The 20082-nt window shown below is 43.2% G+C and overlaps 2 protein-coding genes across 3 annotated transcripts; one reads left to right on the top strand and one right to left on the bottom strand.

Annotated features, from left to right (window-relative positions):
• Positions 1 to 36: 36 nt before the first annotated feature.
• Positions 37 to 7966, bottom strand: c1ql1 (complement C1q like 1). The gene is made up of 2 exons (XM_028972598.1): positions 7432 to 7966; positions 37 to 719 (listed from the first exon to the last, which is right to left on the bottom strand). Exons 1-2 carry the CDS (start codon positions 7906 to 7908, stop codon positions 534 to 536), a joined length of 663 nt encoding a protein of 220 aa, XP_028828431.1. The 5' UTR covers positions 7909 to 7966; the 3' UTR covers positions 37 to 533.
• A 757-nt stretch (positions 7967 to 8723) lies between these two features.
• Positions 8724 to 19545, top strand: LOC114785953 (zinc finger protein Aiolos-like). Of its 2 annotated transcripts, none has more exons than XM_028972594.1 (8): positions 8724 to 9022; positions 9240 to 9296; positions 10001 to 10057; positions 11892 to 12200; positions 13819 to 13986; positions 14149 to 14265; positions 16698 to 16820; positions 18365 to 19545. In XM_028972594.1, the coding sequence occupies exons 1-8, from the start codon at positions 8734 to 8736 to the stop codon at positions 18988 to 18990; spliced, it is 1746 nt and encodes a 581-aa protein (XP_028828427.1). In that variant the 5' UTR covers positions 8724 to 8733; the 3' UTR covers positions 18991 to 19545. The 2 variants fall into 2 exon arrangements, with proteins under 2 accessions (XP_028828427.1, XP_028828429.1); XM_028972596.1 differs by lacking the exon at positions 8724 to 9022 and adding an exon at positions 9024 to 9117.
• The last annotated feature ends 537 nt before the right edge of the window (positions 19546 to 20082 follow it).

The following is a 20082-nucleotide window of genomic DNA, read 5'->3' as shown; positions in this document are numbered from 1 at the left end:
GATTGAGATAGAATGGCTATACAATACTTACAATACTGATATTTCACATTTTTAATCACAGAATAATCACTTATCTATAAATTGCAAACTGTGCATTGCAGACTATACAGTGTGGTTAATGTGTTCATTGACATAATCATGCACCAATGAAGCAAGCATGACTGCAGCATGCCTTGAGATCCCCTCGCATCCCATACTCCCCCTTGTGGCAATCTATGACAATTAAAAGTGTATTATAGAATTATATATACACACACATATATATTGTATAAGGGTCTTTTCACAGTGCTCTGCCATCATTTGTCACTGTTATTGCTCAGAGCAAACATAAAGATCCATCCAAAATAATTTTATTTTAAAATGATATCAATTATGACATACACTGCAAATATGTGAAATGCAAAATAAACTCTTACACAACACAACAGCATAGTGCACAATCATTAGTAAATCTGCACATTAGATTGTGATACGTGTTATACTTATACAGTGAATGATTACATGAAGGAGCAGAAGGAGCATAAACCTGCTGTTCAAAGGCTGTTGGTGTGGAGGAGATGACCAGAAAAGGTGCTATATCGGTTGACTGTGTCCACCAGTGTCCCGTCGCTGCTTTGCAGGCGCACAAACACCTGGTCACCTTTGTTGAGCTTCAGCACAGCACTGTTAGCTGCGGTTTCCGAGTTTAACCTGTCGACGGCAGCTGCACTGGCCACAACCTGAAGCAAGTGAAAAGCATTAGAGACTTTGCACATGTCAACATTAGAGACTTTTTCTGCCCAAAATTCCCGCAGTACGACTAGTGGTATTAATATGTCGATATATAGCTCGGCGTCTTTGTTCAATCTGTATGATAACCATTATGCCAGTGCCATAATCTGTATTTTAATGAATGTATCCTCTCAGCAGCACTTCTCAAATTAACAATGCTTTTAGATAAAATTGTTTACATAATTGTGCTATATTGCTTTTTAACATGAAAATTGTGCTATATTGCCCATGACATGAAAATTTCAGATTATTTAACATTAATATGAGTTCCCCTAGCCTATCTATGGTCCTGCGGTGGCTAGAAATGGCTATAGGTGTATAGAGTGCTTTGGCCATTTTGTTTCACCGTATAGAGAGCGGCAGCTCAGATGGTCGGATCTGGAATTTCGCCCCTTATGTAGTCCTAATGGGAAAGGTCACCTGCCATTTCTCATGCTTTGTCCACAGAGAGAACTGAACTGAACTCCATTGAACTGACCATTATGGCTTGCAAACGTGTGAAGCATTGCAGTTGCTTGGGGATTATATGTAAAAATGGGCATAAATGTATTTTTTATTTCTGTCACGTGAAACTCATACTGTTCCCTGAGGAAGAGGAACATGGTACAACACAAGAAGTATGTGTATAGTCACGAAATGGGGCAACAGGGGGAGGGGCCATGCCCCCAAATAAAAATACCTTTTTTCACTATCTCCCCTTTAGAACAGAACCGCTCTTCACCAAGCTAAGCGGCGCCAGGGCGGGGGAACGTAGTGTTGTACCACATTCCTCTTTCACAGAGAATAGTGGTTATATGCATAACCTGATGTTCCCTTTCAGTTGACATATAAACATGGCCCGCCCAGCAGAACTGAACCAGAGGAAAATGTGGGGGACTAAGAACTCCCTGAGGTGACAGTAAGCAATGCAGTAGCCACTGAAGAGGAAATCACATACAGGCGATAAAAATGCACAAAAGTGGACTACAGCAGCCAAGTGGCAGCCACGTAGATGTCCCCCACTGACAATCCCCCAAAAATTGCCTAGGAAGTAGACACAGCTCTGGTAGAGTGTACCCTAACCCCCACCAGCCTGACCATTCCCCTGCTATGATAAGCGAAGGAGATGGCCTCCACAATCCAATGTGACAGATGCTGTTTTGACAGAGGCTGGCTTTGAGCTGGCATCGCAAAGCAGACAAACAGCCACTCACATGAACGAAAAGCCTGAGTACGGAGTACGTATGCCTGCAATGCTCACACTAGGCCAAGCAATGAAGGCACCTCATGTCCGTTGCAAAAGGTGGTGGAGAAAGGGTGTGCAGCTCAAAAGCCAAAAAACTTAAAGCCAAAATGCAAAAAAGACTTTGGCTTAACTTAAGGCGCCCATGCCACACGCACTCATGCAGGCTTCTGAACTGAGCGTTGATAACAACTTGGGTTGTCCTTGTCCTCTTTGGTCCGGATGATATGGTGTCCCAGATTTCCAAAAAGAACTTCGAAGAACAGTCTCCCATTTTGCCACACTCGATTTTAAATGATCCCTGGCCCAGTGAAAATGCCTGAGCTTGTGGATCTTGCTTAGAAATGGCTTCTTCTTTGCACTGTAGAGTTTCAGCTGGCAACGGCGGATGGCACGGTGGATTGAGTTCACTGACAATGGTTTCTGGAAGTATTCCTGAGCCCATTCTGTGATTTCCTTTACAGTAGCATTCCTGGTTGTGGTGCAGTGTCGTTTAAGGACCCGGAGATCACGGGCATCCAGTATGGTTTTACGGTCTTGACCCTTACGCACAGAGATTGTTCCAGATTCTCTGAATCTTCGGATGATGTTATACACAGTTGATGAGGATAGATGCAAAGTCTTTGCAATTTTTCGCTGGGTACCACCTTTCTGATATTGCTCCACTATCTTTCTGCGCAACATCGTGGGAATTGGTGATCCTCTACCCATCTTGGCTTCTGAGAGACACTGCCACTCTGAGAAGCTTTTTTTATACCAATCATATTGCCAATTGACCTAATTAGTGTTAATTGGTTTTCCAGCTCTTCGTTATGCTCAAATGTCCTTTTTCCAGCATCTTATTGCTACTTGTCCCAACTTTTTTAGGATTCGTTGACACTGTGAAATTTTTAATCAATATATTTTCCTTTAAAATTATACATTTGCCATCTTCACGTCATTGCATTCAGTTTTTATTCACAATTTGTTTAGTGTCCCAACTTTTTTGGAATCCGGTTTGTAGTTGAAAATGAGCAACCTTGCTCCAACAGGTCCTGCAGAAATTTTGAATGCCCTCAATGAAACAGATTGAAACAGCCCCTGGTTGAGTAAGCCCTGGAGCTAACATTAGCTGGCAAACCTTTGCATTTATGTTTATGACATTTGGCAGACGCCCTTATCCAGAGCGACTTACAACGTGCTTTCATGTTACTATCAATAAAGTAATCAGTTCTGGTTCACGAAGACTCATCATTTTATCAACTCTGTTGTAGTTTTTCCTTACATAAGACAGTCTATAAGAAAGTTACAAGTCAGTCTAAGTATTGTAAAAATAAAGGTCGTAAGCTGCTGTTTGAAAATACTCAGCGACTGTGCTGTTCTGACCTCAAGAGGAACTTCATTCTACCACCTAGGGGCCAAGACAGAGAAGAATCTAGATGAGTGTCTTCCTCATACCTTCAGCGGTGGAGGGACCAGTCAAGCAGTACTTGAGGGTCGGAGAATGCAAGGTGCAGTGCGTTGTATAACAAGGGCTCTGAGATAGGATGGTGAAACCCTATGTTTGGCTTTGTAGGCCAGCGTCAGTATTTTGAATTAGTATTTTGGATGAATATTAGTCTGGTTTTGGTGGGATTAAGTTTGAGATGATGTGCTACCATCCAAGATGAAATGTCAGTTAGACATGCAGCGTATGTACATCTGAGGGAGGAAAAGAGAAGATGAGTTGTGTGTCGTCAGCATTGCAGTGCTAGGATAACCCATGTAAAGACATGACCTCACCAAGTGATCTCGTGTAGAGGGAGAAAAAGAGTACTGAGCCTTGAGGGACACCAGTGGAGAGTCTACGTGAGACAGATGTGGATCCTTTTCAAGTCACTTGGTAACACCGCTCATCAAGGTAGGAAGAAAACCATTTCAATGATGAGCCCTGAATTACAAGTCTCTTCAAGATGGACAGGAGAGTCTTGTGGTTAACAATATCAAATGCTGCAGACAGGTCGAGGAGAATAAGAAAAGATGAGAGTTTTGCTGATCTGGTCGCATGTAGATTCTCATATACAGCCAGAAGGGCTGTCTCTGTAGAATGACCTGCTCTGAAGCCAGACTTTCTGGGCTCTAGGAGGTTGTTCTGAGACAGATGATGTGATAGCTGATTGACGAGGGAGACACTGAGAGACTGATGATCTTTGCGAGGGCCAGTAAGGGGCCACCATAATCAAGCACACCCATGACTCTCTCCAGTGTATGTGAGATCAACACCACTGGGGAAAATGCATAAAGGAGAACATTTAGCCATATGTGAGCTAAATGTGTGTTTTCTCTGGATGCAAACAGATCTACACCTGCCCTGCCAAACGGATCCGAAATTTGATCCACTGCTTTTGGGTGGAGCCTCCATTCCTTCACACAAGACCCCCTCTGGAGAGGAGATCTGCCCCTGTGTTCAGATGACCCAGAATGTGGATCATTCTCAGAGTCAACACCTGATGCACACTCAAAAACCAAAGAACACGTGCCAGGCACAGCAACAATGGGGAGCATAGCCTCCCCCGTCTCTTTTTGTGCGACACCACTGTCGTGTTGTCAGTCCTCAACAAACACGTGACAGCCCCATAGAACATGGAGACATTTCCAGCAGCTCCACTCTCCCCTTGTCGCAACTCTGTTGCACAATGCACCCCAGCCCACTAGGGAGGCCTCGTGGAGATGACTTTCCAAAATAGCACATGGCCTATTGGTGAACCCTGTGTTAGCAGACGGGGATTCCGCCACGGAAACGGAGAGGACATGCACGTTCACGACACTGTTACTCTCCGCTGGAGATGGCGTGCCGTGTTTAAATTGAAGCCAGCAACAGTAACTCACGCATTCGTGAGTCCGAGAGGCACCAGAGCTATTGATGATGCAATCAGACCCAGCAGACGCAGATAAATTCATAAAGGCAGTCTGTGTCCCGAATGAAATTGGGTGAAACAGCCATGCAGCATGGCCAGCACAAGAGCAGATGTGATATTTTCTGAGCCGGGGATAGTGCGCTCTTTTTCACATTCACTAAAAACCCAGATGGTGGAGGTGCAACAAGAGAGCAACTGTGCGTTCACCTTTGATTGTGAAATCACCACCAGATTGTCCAAGTACGTGAGAATGTGAATGCCCACCCTGCTTTCCATGCATTTCGTAAAAGTGCGAGGCAGGTGGAAGGGCAGGACACAGTATTCGTACATGACCCCTTCAAATCTGAGAAACTGCCTGTGATCTGGACGCATCTGTCAGGTCTATTGTAGTGAAACAATTACCCGAGCTGCAAGCCTGTATGAAAGGGCGAAGCGTTAACATTTTGAAGTTGTACATGTGCAGGTGCTTGTTCAACAACCCAAAATCTCTCTTTGGAACTACAAGGTAATGGCTGTACAAGCCGTGTATTCGCAAGATTAACAGGCCTGTTTATTTTGTCTCTGAGAGTCTCCACACCTCTGTTGGACACATGAGTCTGAATCACACCAGCGAAACACGGTGAGCGTGTTTACTACCGCATGCCGTAACCCCGCACCACGGTCCACTCTACCCAGGGCGACAGTGCGCATGCACACCAGTTGACCATCTGGGCAGCAAGATGGCCTGCGGACGATTGCACAACAACGTTTATTGTATTTTTCACACCACATACAAACACAAAATTCTCTTTTAATACATAGTGGACCTTGCCCCAGAGCACAATAACCCCCCACCCTACCCCCATCCCTGAGCACAGAGACTCGGTGACTCGGGAGGACCTTGTGTGGGTCCTTGGGAGACTGTGAAGGGGAAGAACATGCACTTTTGGGACAGGGACCCATTACATGAACAGAGTGGTGCTTTCGGGCAGCCACAACAAATACTGGACAGGCAGTGGTGTCTCCTGTTTCCAACTGGTCCTCTCCACTCATTCCCCATGTTAGGATGAAGAAGAAGGTTCTGATTTTGACCATGCAGCGATGGCGCTCAATGCCTGTGCAGTTCGCCTGAGACCAATAAATCTTCTCCAGCTGTTCCGAGGAGAAATGACAGTGCTTGGAGGGGAGAGCAGCAGCACCAGCAATCTCTCGATTATGGCTCGAAGCGCGATAGGTGGCCAGTGAAGGTTCCATTTTAGGGAGACTGACCAGGCCCACCGCATCCATGCCGTCCAGATCCAGGAACAACGAAGAGCCTAAAACCCTCGAACCTTGTTGGCTTTTGTGCAGGTGGGGGAAGGCCACTCCACCTCCAGTTTGGCAGCAACCCAACAAAACAGGGTGATGAAGGATATCTTCTCGTAGTCCTGATGAACCCCTGCAGCACCAGGGTTCGGCTGCATGTTTTCCTCGTCAAAAGATTTGCCCCAGCGCGCTCCTCAAATGTCAGACACCATTCCAGCGTCGCCCACCAGAGCCGGCCACAGAACTTGCTCAACTCTGGCCAGGACCATGCCAGTCTAACGTGGACAATTCCGTGGACATACCTCATGGTGATCTTTATTGAAGATGGAGAAGCCACAGCCCTGAGGACAGGGACAGTGGTCTTCCCTTCTACCACGGGACATCATTGTGGAATTTTCCTGAAATCAGTGCTCTGAAGAAAAACTAGTCACCCTCGAAGTGAAGAGCATGAGAATTGAAGAGGATATGGCCTCAACAGGTGGTTTTATTGGGGGGCGTGGCCTCTCCCCCTGTTGCCCCATCTCCTGCCTATAGGCGTGATTAAAGGTGTCTTCAACAGGGCACACAGAGGCATGGTTATCCCATACTTCAGAGTGACTTGACTGAAATGGACAATGGGTTAATTTCATTTTTTCTCAAAAAACTTCATGTCTGTGGTAAAAATTGTGGTTGGTGAATGGTGTTGATGATGTAATTTCCAAAAATGCCCCCTTGGTTCTATAGGGTGCTATCATCCCACCTCTCTCCTCCTCATTACCATTTAAAGCTACAGACACAGAAACGGCATGTCATTGTGGAACTGGCTACAAGTGGCTGTAATTCTGCCCCTTGGCTGAATTTCAGAAAAAGTCTTCAGATATGGTACTAGCTGACCACTAAGGCCTATATAAAAGGGAAAAAAATATTGTCATAGGATCTTTAATTTACAGAAAAACTTGTTCTGTTGCAGATCAGTTACACTTTGTTGGTACTTTAATCAGTGCATTGATACCACGAGCAGTCTGTATAAAACACAGACGGCTAGTTTCCCCTCAGTTTGTTCCAAATTTTAAATTTGACACAGATAAAGACCTCTTATATTTTTTTTCACAGGTATTTTGTTTTTGTAATATATCGCTTAATGATTCTCACAAAATATATTGCAGAATCCATGTATTGTGATGTCGTCATCATCATCATCATTGGCAATGTCGTGACGTGCCTAGTAATTCCCAAGTACAACTAGTTAAAACTTGAGAACACAAAACAAATAGTTATGTAGAAAATGATATTACATACCACAGTGTTAAGGACCAGCTCTGTCTTCAGCCTCGACCCCATCTTCATCACACGGTAGCTGAAATGGTAGACACCAGGTGATGGACAGGTGAACTTGCCAGTGGACGAATCATAACCCCCACCCAGATTGGTGATCACATCTGTGAACTTCAATATGTCGTCTTTGCTGAACTGTTCCTTTAGTGCTGCATAAAAGGCTACATAGCCGCCATGTCCTACTGTTTCTCCACTTGGCCCAGGTGGGCCCGGTGGTCCAACTTTTCCGGGTGGACCTGCGGGTCCAGGTAAACCTCTTGTTCCAGCAGACAAAGGTATGACTATCCCATTTGACCCTGGGTTGTGAGCACTTCCCTGGTCCTGATAAGGGTCGCAGACCAACCTGCAGGATCCCTCATGGCTTGCATTGTTGGGTACAACAGTGCAGGTCAGTGTGAAGGTGAGTACTATGATTACTCCGGGTGTCCAATGTTCAGCCATTGCTGCTTCCACTGTCCTCCTCAAATGGCACAGCTATGACCAGGACTATGTCTTGTTTGTGCCATTTAGGCTTACTAATAATTGAACTTTGTACCAACATTTTGCTTGGATGGACAAATTGTTAACAGGAGCAAGTGGCAAAGATAACATGACCTGTCTTTTAAGAAGCAGGTGAATAATATACAAGGTTGAACAACAGCCTCGCCGCATACTCATTTAACCCTCACCCACCAGCACTCTGTTGTTTCTATTGCCATGATTTATATGATTCATTTCCACACAAGTGCCTGATTATTTCTTTCCTACCTCTGGTCATGAACTCTTGTGGGCATCAATTACCTGGAAAAAACACATACGCAGCATGCTCATGAGAGAGCTGTATTAAATTTTTCCCCACAAGAAAGGACACACATGAGGACAAAACATTGTTTTTTTCTGTAAAGCAGCTGTCAGTATGCATCTCTATGAACAGCAAGTGTTGTTTCAATAAACTTCCCTGGGCGCAGAGTTCTCTGGTGCAACCAAATTGCATAGTCATGGTAAGATAGATTTAGCTTATTTTAGTTGGCATCAGAAGTTAAAGTGAAGGAAAACAAACTTTAAGAATGCCTAACGTGCCTTAACATACCTTAGCCTGGTCAAACATAGACACCAAAGCTGGATAAACTAGCTGATCAACCAGCGTAACCATCTTAACCAGTTTAACCCGGTTTCACCCCTGGTCATGCTGTCTTATCGTTGGGACACAGTATGAGACTACGCTGTTGTACGACTTTGTACCACAAGAGGGTGCCACAGTCCTAATAATCTTAGAGCATTTGTAAAATGTTTTTTAACTGTTGCAGAAAGGCCGTTGTAAATATTGCGAAACGTCACTGTTATTTCACGACGTGGTTTCAGCGAACTTTAGAGATTAAAAACCTGCGTCTGACCCACACACCCGTACCGACGGAACCGACGACGCAGGAAAGAGGCGCTGTCCACGTGCGCCGTGACGTCGTGTCGCGCGCGCTCAAAACGCGCCGCGCGGCAGCGGCAGGGAGTCTCGTGGCGGGACGCGCGCACGGAGCGGGGGACGGGGGCGCGGGCGCAGGCGCAGGCGCAGACATGGAAGGTCGGTACTAATTGGAATATTAATGTTTAAAAAAGATTTGACCATTAAAGACAACAAAAAAGCATGTCATTGGAGGCTGAAGGGATTTTGGCTGAGTGAGTGTTCTGTACATACAAAAAGACCTATCATCGGTTACAAGTTTTTTTTTTTTTTAAGCTAGTCATCAGCAAAAAAGTTGTTCAGAAATGACACTGTTCCCTATTGATGGCATTTTCAGAGCCAGAATCCATAGCAGCAGACCAGAAGATGGCATCTATGGAGGACGAGACAATTGGTAAGTTAGTGGGTGTTGAGTTTCAGCATACCCCCACTTTGACTGTTGGAGTTCCCAAAAGGCCTGCGTAATTGAACTATGTCAGGCAATTCGACATAAAACGGCACAGCTGTGAAATGTGTAAAGAATTTCAGACTGTTCTTTCAGACCGATCATTTATATGGCGATGACGTATTATGAACGTACTACTTTGCTAAATATAGTGAGTCATGTGCCTAACAAATTATGCATGTTTAGTAGCAGTTCTTGAGGGTTTGAAGAATGGCATACGTATGCAAATGACACTGGATTTTTTTTGTCAGATTACATTAACATTTTTATGGGAATTAATTCCCATAAACTATCTGTGGGTCTCAAAAAATTAAAAAAAGTGAAAGTGATTGTCATTGTGAAACACTGCAGGTGGTGCAGTGAAATGTGTCCTCTGCTTTTCACCATCACCCTTGGTGAGCAGTGGGCAGCCATGAAAGGCGTCCGGTGTGTAGGGATGTTACTTTGCTCAATGGCACCTCAGTGGCACCTTGGCGGCTCGGGATTCGAACCGGCAACCTTCTGATTACGGGGCCACTTCCTTAACTGCTAGTCCACCACTGCCCCAAAACAATTTTATATATTTTTTATTTGTATAAATTTTATTTATATCTATTATATTTTTAATAAAAAATATATGCACATTTTAACAGCTTTATTCTTGTTTTTCATAGACCTCAGCTGGACAGGAGGAGTAACTAAAACAGAAGAAAAGCAAGAGCAAACAAAAGGTGTGTTACAACTTGTACACATACACCCACATACAAACACAGAAATCACTTATTAATAAAAAAAATCAAACTTCCAATACTTTCCTTAATAAAGCTTTCCTTAATAAAGCTTTTAAACCACTAATATATATTTTGGCATTGATACCAAAGCTGTTCCTGTTGTATCTCCACTCATGTGCAACAGTGAATGTACAGTGTGTTAGTCTATTTCTGTCATTATCTTCACTCGCCTACCCATCCGAGTACACATGTGTGCACACAGCCAGACCATCACCCACTTAGTTTCGCTTGCATTTACACAAAGGCCTTTACATAAATGCATGTGCATATTATAAGTATGCATTAATGTCCAAAGTGTCTCTTAATTTTTTTTTACACAGCCAAATGACCATTGTTCTGTTCAGTTGGTTTGTGTTAGTGTGTGTGTGTGTGTGGTTGGCTGGACTTATATAATACCCTTCCAAATCTTCGTTTCTCTGAAGTTTCCATGCCTGCTCGGTGTCAACTCGGCTCAACAAGCTACTTCTCATCTTGTCACTTGCCACTGAGACCACACTGTGGTTACTGGATGCTCTGAGCTTGTCTAAGGCCATCATACCATAGTAGCACAGTCACAGGCTTACATACTTTTTCAAACATAAAAAAATATTCTGCAGTGCATTGATGCATTTTAGAATTAAGCATGGAGGCAGGGACATAAAAAGAAAAACTTTCATTAAATTATTGTACTTAAATTACTTTATAAACCATTAAATTTAGATAGAATGGCAGTGGTCAGCTAAAAAAATTTGAGGCCATTTTGACTCACAGCCTCAAAATGGCTAGTTGTAGACTCGCTGGCTAGTGATACACAGGAGTACAGTGTTATACTCACTTAGCCAATTTCATAAATCTGAAAATTAAGTAGACTTTAGTGTCATGTTAATTTTCTCATCTCCACATATAAAAGTTGGCTTCATTCAGAGACCGGCCATGATTCTGCATATCTGTGTATGCAGAATCATCTGTTATGAACCTTTACTATTAACCTTCAGAAATAGACTTTGGCTGTATTTGCCAGAGAGAATTTTTTTTGCTGACATAAGATGTGTAGAAAATGGGCACAGTTGTAAAAGTGGTAACAGCTACATAAAAGTTATTGGGAGACTTTCGTGTCCATTTCTGGAGGTCAAGAGCAGTGGACGCACTGGACTCGGTTCTAGTATGTTTCTTGAATCGCCTCTATCTACCTTAAAGTAATGTGAAGTGAAAGTGAAGTGATTATCACTGTGAAACACTGCAGCACAGCACACGGTGACGCAACGAGATGTGTCCTCTGCTTTTAACCACCACCCTTGGTGAGCAGTGGACAGCAATGATAGGCACTCAGTGGCACCTCAGTGGCACCTTAGCGGTTCGGGATCTGAACCAGCAGCCTTCCAATTATGGGGCTGCTTCCTACCCACTAGGCTACCACTTCCCCACTTTGTGGACTGTAGGAAAAACCCTCCCCATTGTCTAGCATACAGGGGATGTAAGAAGCCAATAGAGATCACTGTGTTGAAATGTTGTCTTTGGTGTTTGTAGGGCAGGAATTTGGTGGGGCATTAAGATAAATTCCAGTAAATACAAAAATGCCACTGTTGAATGCCAAATTAGGGACGGTCCAGAAAATTGACAAAGTCATTGCTGTATTAAGGAGGTGGGAGGATGATGATGATAATTGTTTTCTTATTCACTGTAAGAAATGTTATTCACCTAGAAATGTTGCATTTAGAAAATTTTTCAACCTTTTTCACTCTGAGTGCACCGGTAGTACTTGTCATTATGTAACAACACAACTTTCATTGAACAGAGGATCTTGTGAAGGAGGGAGAGGAGGACATGGAGGAAAAAAGCATAGAGGATGGAGACATGGATGAGGAGGAGGTGGATGAAGAAAAAGATGAGAAGGAAGACGGAGCAGAATACATCTCCACTGATGCGCAGGACATGTGCCCCATAGATTATGCCAAATACAAAAGCCCAACTCCACATAACGACAATGCAACAGCTACCTCAAACCCAGCACAGCGCAGTAATGGGGGCAGGCTGACCTGCGATATCTGTGGCTTGGCCTGCGTCAGTATCAACGTGCTGCTTGTTCACAAGCGGAGTCACACTGGTAAGGAAAGCCACATCCTCCACCAGTAGTAAGGTCCACACAAAAATGCACAATGATTTTTCTGGTACCCAACACTATTCAAGATCATGGTGTGTTGTCGTTTTCATCAACGAAATTTGTGACTAAATATCATAGTCACGTGACTAAGATAAGACGCAGCAAAAATGCTGATCATGTGATGGTAACTATAACCAAATATATCATGGTATATTGTTGACAAATAAAAAGGAGACTAAATATGGTTTACAAAATAAAAACTATGTTAAAATGTCGATGGAGACAAGATGAGGATGCCTGTACATGATGAGGAAGGAGGACGCATACGCACGAGGCGAGACAGGGGATTTATTACATGGAGCACACGACGGGAAATATCACAAAAACATGACCCAATGGCGAACAGAAACAAACAGGGCATTATTAAGCACAGGACAGACACAAAACTCCAGTCCCAACCTTGGACCTGGAGTAGCCCCTTCTGGTCAGATGCTGAAATCTTTTTTAATCGCGTTATTACATCTCCGTTTCTGTTTCCTGTATCTCCCAGTCAGTTCCACACTACACAATTGCTGCTATAATTAGATTTCAGGATATTTGTGATGGTTTAGTTGATGGGTGTGAGAAAATGACAAAGCGATCTTTGGAAGCACTTTCATTACAATGAAGTGGAAAAGAAAACAGAAAAACATGGAACAATCAGAGTGTCTTCCGAATCTGGAACAGATTTGTAATAAGATAATAATAAGATCATTTAGTTTTGATTAAAAAATGGGTTGGACTAAAAGGGGACAAACAAACCCGCAGGCGTGTGACGATTGCCAGAACTGAAAACAGTTGTACACATAAAATTGTACGGTCCACATAAAATGTCGCAGCCTCGATGGGCTGCTCAACAAGTCCTTTATAACCGCCATGCTGTCATGCAGATTGGTGCCAGGTGCATCTCCAGGTGCACCCAGTCGTGACAGACTGGGTTAAATAGAATTGCATTACTAAAAAAGAGACTAAAATACAATTTTCATTGACTAAAACTAGACTAATTCTCTGAATTTCTCATAAAAATATAATGCTCAGACTTATAATGAAATGAAGATTAATAATAATTCAAATGTTCACTTGACTCAAAGACTAAAACTAAAATTAAGAAAGACCACCAAAAATACCTATAATAGCAAGACAGGGATATCAAAGATTTGACTTCAGTGTACATATAAAATATATTTCTATTTCTTCCATATTAGAGGTTCAGACCTTTTGGTACTCTTCTGATTAGATTATTGTTGCCTTCTATTGTGATTATTGTTTAATCGTGTTCCAACAGGCCTACACTACGTTTTTTTATATACTGGTGATAATGGCAAGCTTGCACTCATTGTGAAAAGTTTGTGAACCATTGCTCCTCTTATGGATCCATTGCAAATAAAGCATTTTCTGTTTTCCAACATTTTACCAGAGATTTATCAGATGCTGCTTTGTATAATTACTAAAAATGATCAATTCTGCATGGATCGTTTATTAGAATGGATGTATGCAACAGTTTAAGAACTCTTCCGCTATTCTGTATGTGGGTCACACTGGACTCTTTAGTCTGAATTTTGCTCTTAAATGTGTATTGCAGGTGAAAGGCCATTCCATTGCACACATTGTGGTGCATCCTTTACCCAAAAAGGAAACCTACTTCGCCACATCAAACTCCACTCTGGAGAAAAGCCCTTCAAGTGTCCTATGTGCAGTTATGCCTGCCGCCGCCGAGATGCCCTCAGTGGACACTTGCGCACACATTCAGGTATTATGCTGTTCTCCCAAGAGTATACACCCTACAGTGTGTACCCAAACAAACATCTGCATCAGATCACACATGCATCTAGTATGAAGGTGACTACTGTATATGCTAAACTGAAACATAATGCCTTGTTCTGCTCTTTTCACGCTTCATACTTAAACACAGTGGAGAAGCCTTACAAATGCAACAACTGTGGCCGGAGCTATAAGCAGCGAAGCTCGCTAGAAGAGCACAGAGAGCGGTGCCATGTGTACATGCAGAGTAAAAATGATGCAGAGAGAGGTGAGCACACACACTTTAAAAATGCATGTTCATGTACACAGACTGGCTTCATACTTCATACTAATACTCAAAATATTAGTTAGTTACTTAGATATGCTTTTATTGTCATTGCCCTGAAACAGGATGCTACATGTACAATGAAATTGCAGGGGCTGCTGCAAACAGTCAAAGACAGACTGCGGCAGTGCAGACAGTCGACAGTACAGGCGGTAATCACTGCCGTACATACATACGGCAATACAGATAATATACACAAATATCCACGATAAAACCCAGTATATTTGGTAGACACTAGACATAAAGTTATGAACAACAATTACACACAGTTTACAGGTCATACTAAAGATTTTTTGTGTAGAAATATATGTATGGAAGACTCTGTAGATAGATGCACATGTTGAGATTATTGCACATAGCTTGAGATTGTGGCAAACAGCATCAGTTAGTACACATTGTCTGAGACTGGTAATGGTTTGAATTTGTGTGTATTTAGCACTTGTGGGAAGAAACTGTCTCTGAGCCATGTTGGTCCTAGTACTGATGGACCTGTAGCTGTGCAGGATGGGCCTGGTCTCTGATGAGTCCCTTGACTCTGATGAGGTAGCAGTTTGTGTAAATGTCTTTCAGTGAGGAGAAGCGGCAGTCTGTGATTTTTTGGTGTAGTCTTGACTACCCTTTGCAACCTTTTGGTGGAGTTGTAGACGGTCACCACCAGCCTCTCGCTGATGTCATTTCTCCTGAGCACTCTCGGGACAGTGCAGATACTGTGCCTTCTTAATGACCGCCATTGTGTTGGCATTCAGAAGAGGTCGGTAGAGATTGTGGTGACCAGGAAGGTGAGGGTGTGCACCCTCTCCAGACTGTCACCCGTGATGTAGAGTAGGGGTGGATCTACTCTGTACCTTCTGAAGTCCAGAATGATCTCTTTTGGTTTTTTAGTGTTCAGAGCCAGGTTATTTGCCAGTCACCACTCCAGACAGCCTCAGGACCTCATCCCTATAGGCAGACTCATCCCCGCCTGAGATCAGCCCCACCAGTGTTGTATCATCAGCAAACTTGACTATTGTTAAGCACACATCCTTGTAAGGGAGCCTGTGCTTAGCAACTGGGTGGAGGACAGGTGGGGTCCCAGGCTTACTGTCTAGGGCCAGTTTGTGAGGAGCCTTTGATCCTGGAGCAGGCGAATTGTGGGATTCCCAGATCAGATGGTTAACTGTCCCAGTTTACTGGGGATGGTATTAAAGGCTGAGCCGAAGTTGATAAGCACTTTGACAAAGCTTTCCCAATTCTCCAGGGGACTCCTGTTTGCTTTGTAGGAAAAGGATGGGGGCGGGGGCAGGCTTTTATGTGATAAAAAAATTGCACATTTTCCTTATCCCCCCTTCCCCGGTACTTAACCACACTCAAGAAAAACGTATTTCAAACAGCGAGCGGACAGGCCAAATGCCTGAACTGCAGGTGTGGCAATGACGGGAAATTTCTAAATGATTTAATGAGTCATCATGAAACCATATGCTAAGCGTGATCACATGCAGCTTATGGCAAAAAGTATGCAACCTCTCTTAGATTGCCTCTGAGCATGCTGTGTTTCATCCCACTTTGTAAACACACATTAAACTTCACATTATGAAGCAACAGAAATACATGGAAGTTTTTTTTTGTGAGAGAAGCAGCTTTAAGTTTGTTTAGATTCATTAGTCATTTAAATACAATTCAACTCCCCAATTACTACTTGATAATCATGTTATGTAGGTCATGGGTCTTCTGGTGAGAGGCATTAAGTCAAACATAGACACATTTTATGAGAGCTCAGCCAATGTAGGACAAGCGCATTCAGCGTGGTGTACCTCCACAAACACTCACTAACGTTGTCCAAATGCTCTGGCAACAGCCTGTGGCTAAACTGTGGTGGCTTTTGAAAGTCAAGCTGTGACAGCATGGTGAGGAAGCACATCCTCCGCATGCTGCCCTTGTTTGTGGTTAATCCTCATGTCCCCATCTATGAAGCGAAACACAGCAGGAAGTCACTAGTACGTCATACCTGCAATCTGGCGCACATCAATACGGCAGCTGCAATTTTTTCAAGAGATTGTTATGGTTCAGAATCTGATTGTGTCTAAAACCCTCCCTTTTACCCTTTTAGCAGCATTTACATGAGTACATTTTTAATTTTTGCAAACATTTTTGCACATGGCAGAATTTCTCAAGTGACCACAGCAGTTAGACCAAGCTTTATTGTGTTCTGTTTGTGTGACTGTGTATCTAGTCTGCAGTGCCATAGTTCTGAACACTCAGCATTTCTCCAAGACAGTCAGAAATAGTCCTTTCATGCAGTTCAAATGCTATTCTGCTCTTATGCTTTCTGACAGCCCTAAAATATTCTAGAATGTCATCCACAGGACACAAGCAAATTAACCTTTTGTTTTCTGCAGCTTCTGGAGATGGCATAACCAATGGTGCCAGGGCACACCTGGGCATGGAGCGAGCATTGTTGCTGGACAGACTGGCCAGTAACGTAGCCAAACGCAAGAGCACCATGCCCCAGAAGTTTGTTGGTGAGCAAAATGGGAACATTACAGAGCAGTGATAAAAGGGAGGGGGTGTTAAAATGCAGCCACTGATCATAATCTATGGTTATTTGTTTTAACGGTTTCGTGACACAAAGGATGCAGAAGAATGAACAAAGACTGGTGTCTTTGGGCAATGAATGGGCAGTGCACTGTAACACTAAAACCCTCTTGATAATCTTTAACACATTTAGCACTGACAAAGGGGAACTTGTTCTTTTTATAGATTATGACTTGAATTTGAATGATAACTTTGCTGTGTGGGAGCTGAGTAGTTGATGTTAGAAAAAACGACATTGCATAATTAGTGTAATTAGTTCATGTACTTGTATATCTGGGGGTGAATTTGAGGCCAGTATAGACAAGAGAAGTAGGCTGCTACTATATTGTATTAAGAAAATTAAAGCCCAAAAGATGATTCGTATTTATTGACCTTGTCTGTCATGGTGTCTTGCCAGTTAGGTCAAAAAATATATGTGATTCGTCAACACTTCCCAAAATGCGTGAGTGTGTGATGGTTTCAGTGCACGGTTACACGTCTTGCAGACCCAGGCAGGTTACTTTCGAAATCAGACAACAAAGCCTAGTGTAGGAATCTTATCGTACTGACAAATAAACTGAAATCTCTCAATATGACAACCACAGAGGAAAAGAGAACTAATGTCTTTAACCACAGAGAGAAAAACAGTCAAGGGAACGAAACGTGAGCAGGTGCTGCTTTTATGTTTTGCAGCTGCAGAGTAGGCCTCTTGCCGTCTGTTTCTGGCCTGAAATGACTACATAAAGCCCTGGAGCTCTAAGACTTATTGCATTACAGATTCCAACCTCCATATCCAGTTGGTGCACTGGGTAGTTCCAAATCACAATACAGTAAAGGCCCTGCAGTAGGTTAGCCTCCATGTCTGATAAAGTGTTGGCATGTATTGCAACGCGTCATAAACAGGGGGATAGAGCTGAATCCTATTGCTGTACTCAAAAATGTCATACTAATATTTTTATAACCATGTGAATGAATACAGCATGCACTGAATTGAGCACTTTCAGCCTGAAAATGACATGTGTGGCCACATTGCTGCAATACTGTTATGCTTTAGTTAGGGCACTATTTCTACAGACTCCAGCAAAGCAATGTTGTGCAAAGCGATGAATTTTGAAGATTTTTTCATCAAAATTCGCACACAAAAGTGAAATTACTGCTGCAATTACTTTAGCATACTTTTGAGATCAACAGCAATGCAGGCTCATTTTCTCTCCCACTGCTTTTGATTCAGAAATAGCATGACTAAATTTATTTTGTTCTTCACCATTCAAGGTAGCTATAAACACCAACGGTACACTACTTTTGAGAGTACCTTTTTTCGCTGATGTGTGAGAAACAAAGACCAGAATAAATATCTTTAGGTGGCTGCAACATTGTGTGCCTGTTGCCTGCTTGGCCACCTTGCTGGATGTTCTGCAAAGTAGCAGTGGTGAGAAAGCAGTGGTGGTGAGCTGCAGAAGTGAGAAATACATGTAATTTGTGTGCTTTTTAGGAGAGGCTCCTCTGTGCCTGGATCTTGGCTACAACAGAGACAGAGACTCTATCCAACAGAGTGAAACTGAGAAGCCACAAAGTGCCACCATCCCAGATGTCCTCAACCTGACTCCAGCTTCTGAAATGGATCAGGGTGGATGCAGGATCATTCCTCTCCCTCTCTGTGCCCCTCTTTCTCTGACTGCTGGCAGCAAGCTGGACCCAGCAACACTAGGTCTTCCCCACATGACCACTCACCATGGGATAGACTCCCCCCACCTTGACGGAAGGATGCAACCCCCCTCAGAGGGTCACTGGAGTCTCCAGCCACTGTTGTACAACGTGGGACCCCACTTTGGGCACAGCCTTAACAATGGCATTTCTTTTCCTCCTCATCCTCTATCACCGGCTGGGCACCCATACAAGGTGCTGCGTGTAGTGAAGGGAGAAGGGGAGACGGTTGGGGCTTACATGTGCACCCACTGCCGTGTGCTCTTCCTTGACTACGTCATGTTCACCATCCACATGGGCTGCCATGGCTTCCGTGAGCCCATGGAGTGCAACGTATGTGGGCACCTGAGCAGAGACTGCTATGAGTTCTCCTCTCACATTGCTCGTGGTGAGCACTTCTTAGACGTCAAGTAGCATACATAGGCTTTATTTTATTGCAAAAATGTTCATTGCAAAATTATTGTGTATATTTCTACCTTTTGGAAGGTACCAGTGAGATGGATCCCTACATTAAATCCTATGTTAGAATTTTGTTTCAAATACAAAACATATTTTCATTTTGAATAGTGATTTACCTTGTTTTGGCAATTTTTGGTTTTTACGATGACCCCTGGCAATTAGGATCAGTTCCAAGCAAGGGTAGGTGGGTCAATACCCAAACCCAATGCTCCACCTGCCCAACTCACAACCAGCTGTCCCAGGGAGACTGAAGGTGAAGGCCCACCAATCCACGAGGAGATGAAAAGATTTGAGAAACTTTCAAGGAAACAAAAAATGTGTATATGGTCATACTGACATTTGCATCAGCAGCGTTATGTAATGTACAACTTGTCTTGACTATGTATCAGATATTATGTATCAATATCTCTTACTGTATTATACAAGTATTTCATTTCTATTGATTATTTTGTATTTGTAAAATTAATCAGATACAGTTGATTACACTGTCAGGATTACTGATTTTCAAAACTGTCTGGAGTTGCTTACTTTATGCGTGTCAAATTGCACATAAAATTCCAGCATCTCTCTGTAGTCGTTATAGAACTTTGAAGTGCTCTGCCTGTACAGGGCTTAAACCTGCTCTATCCCCATCAGCGATTTATAAATGCCATAGAACTAACAGTATAAGATGTTTGCTGAGATGTTAAATGTTCAGCCATTATTTTGACCATGTATGTAGTGTTCACAAAGAAGATGTGCCACAGACAAGACGCTGCATAAAACAAAGGTGCTAAAAAGCAATCCTTGTGATATCAGAGGTCACATGCATGGTCGCTGTTTTTAGTGCTGTGGTTTGCAGCTCACTGAGACAGTTTCAGAGCATACTCCTCTCTTCACAGCTCATGAGCTGCGTCTGCTTCCTGCCCTGGATTTCCCCTCACTATAAGGAGAAACAACCTCTATGCCACACGTTCTGAACAGGATCTGAACACAACTGACCAATTCATCCAGAAAGAGCACATGCTTAGAGAAGTTTGCCATTCCTATATGATCGAATGAATATTT

The sequence above is a fragment of the Denticeps clupeoides genome, chromosome 3 (genome assembly GCF_900700375.1).
Source record: "Denticeps clupeoides chromosome 3, fDenClu1.1, whole genome shotgun sequence".
NCBI classification, from domain to species: Eukaryota; Metazoa; Chordata; class Actinopteri; order Clupeiformes; family Denticipitidae; genus Denticeps; species Denticeps clupeoides.
This window is presented reverse-complemented; position numbering and strand designations above follow the sequence as displayed.

Excerpts from the sequence above, each read along its gene's own strand:
- c1ql1 (XM_028972598.1), bottom strand. The coding sequence starts at position 7,908 with ATGGCTGAACATTGGACACCCGGAGTAATCATAGTACTCACCTTCACA. Across the intron at positions 720-7,431 it reads AGCTGGTCCTTAACACTGTG|GTTGTGGCCAGTGCAGCTGC; the intron begins GTATGTAATATC and ends CACTTGCTTCAG.
- LOC114785953 (XM_028972594.1), top strand. The coding sequence starts at position 8,734 with ATGTTTTTTAACTGTTGCAGAAAGGCCGTTGTAAATATTGCGAAACGT. Across the intron at positions 13,987-14,148 it reads ACACTTGCGCACACATTCAG|TGGAGAAGCCTTACAAATGC; the intron begins GTATTATGCTGT and ends ACTTAAACACAG. Across the intron at positions 16,821-18,364 it reads CATGCCCCAGAAGTTTGTTG|GAGAGGCTCCTCTGTGCCTG; the intron begins GTGAGCAAAATG and ends TGTGCTTTTTAG.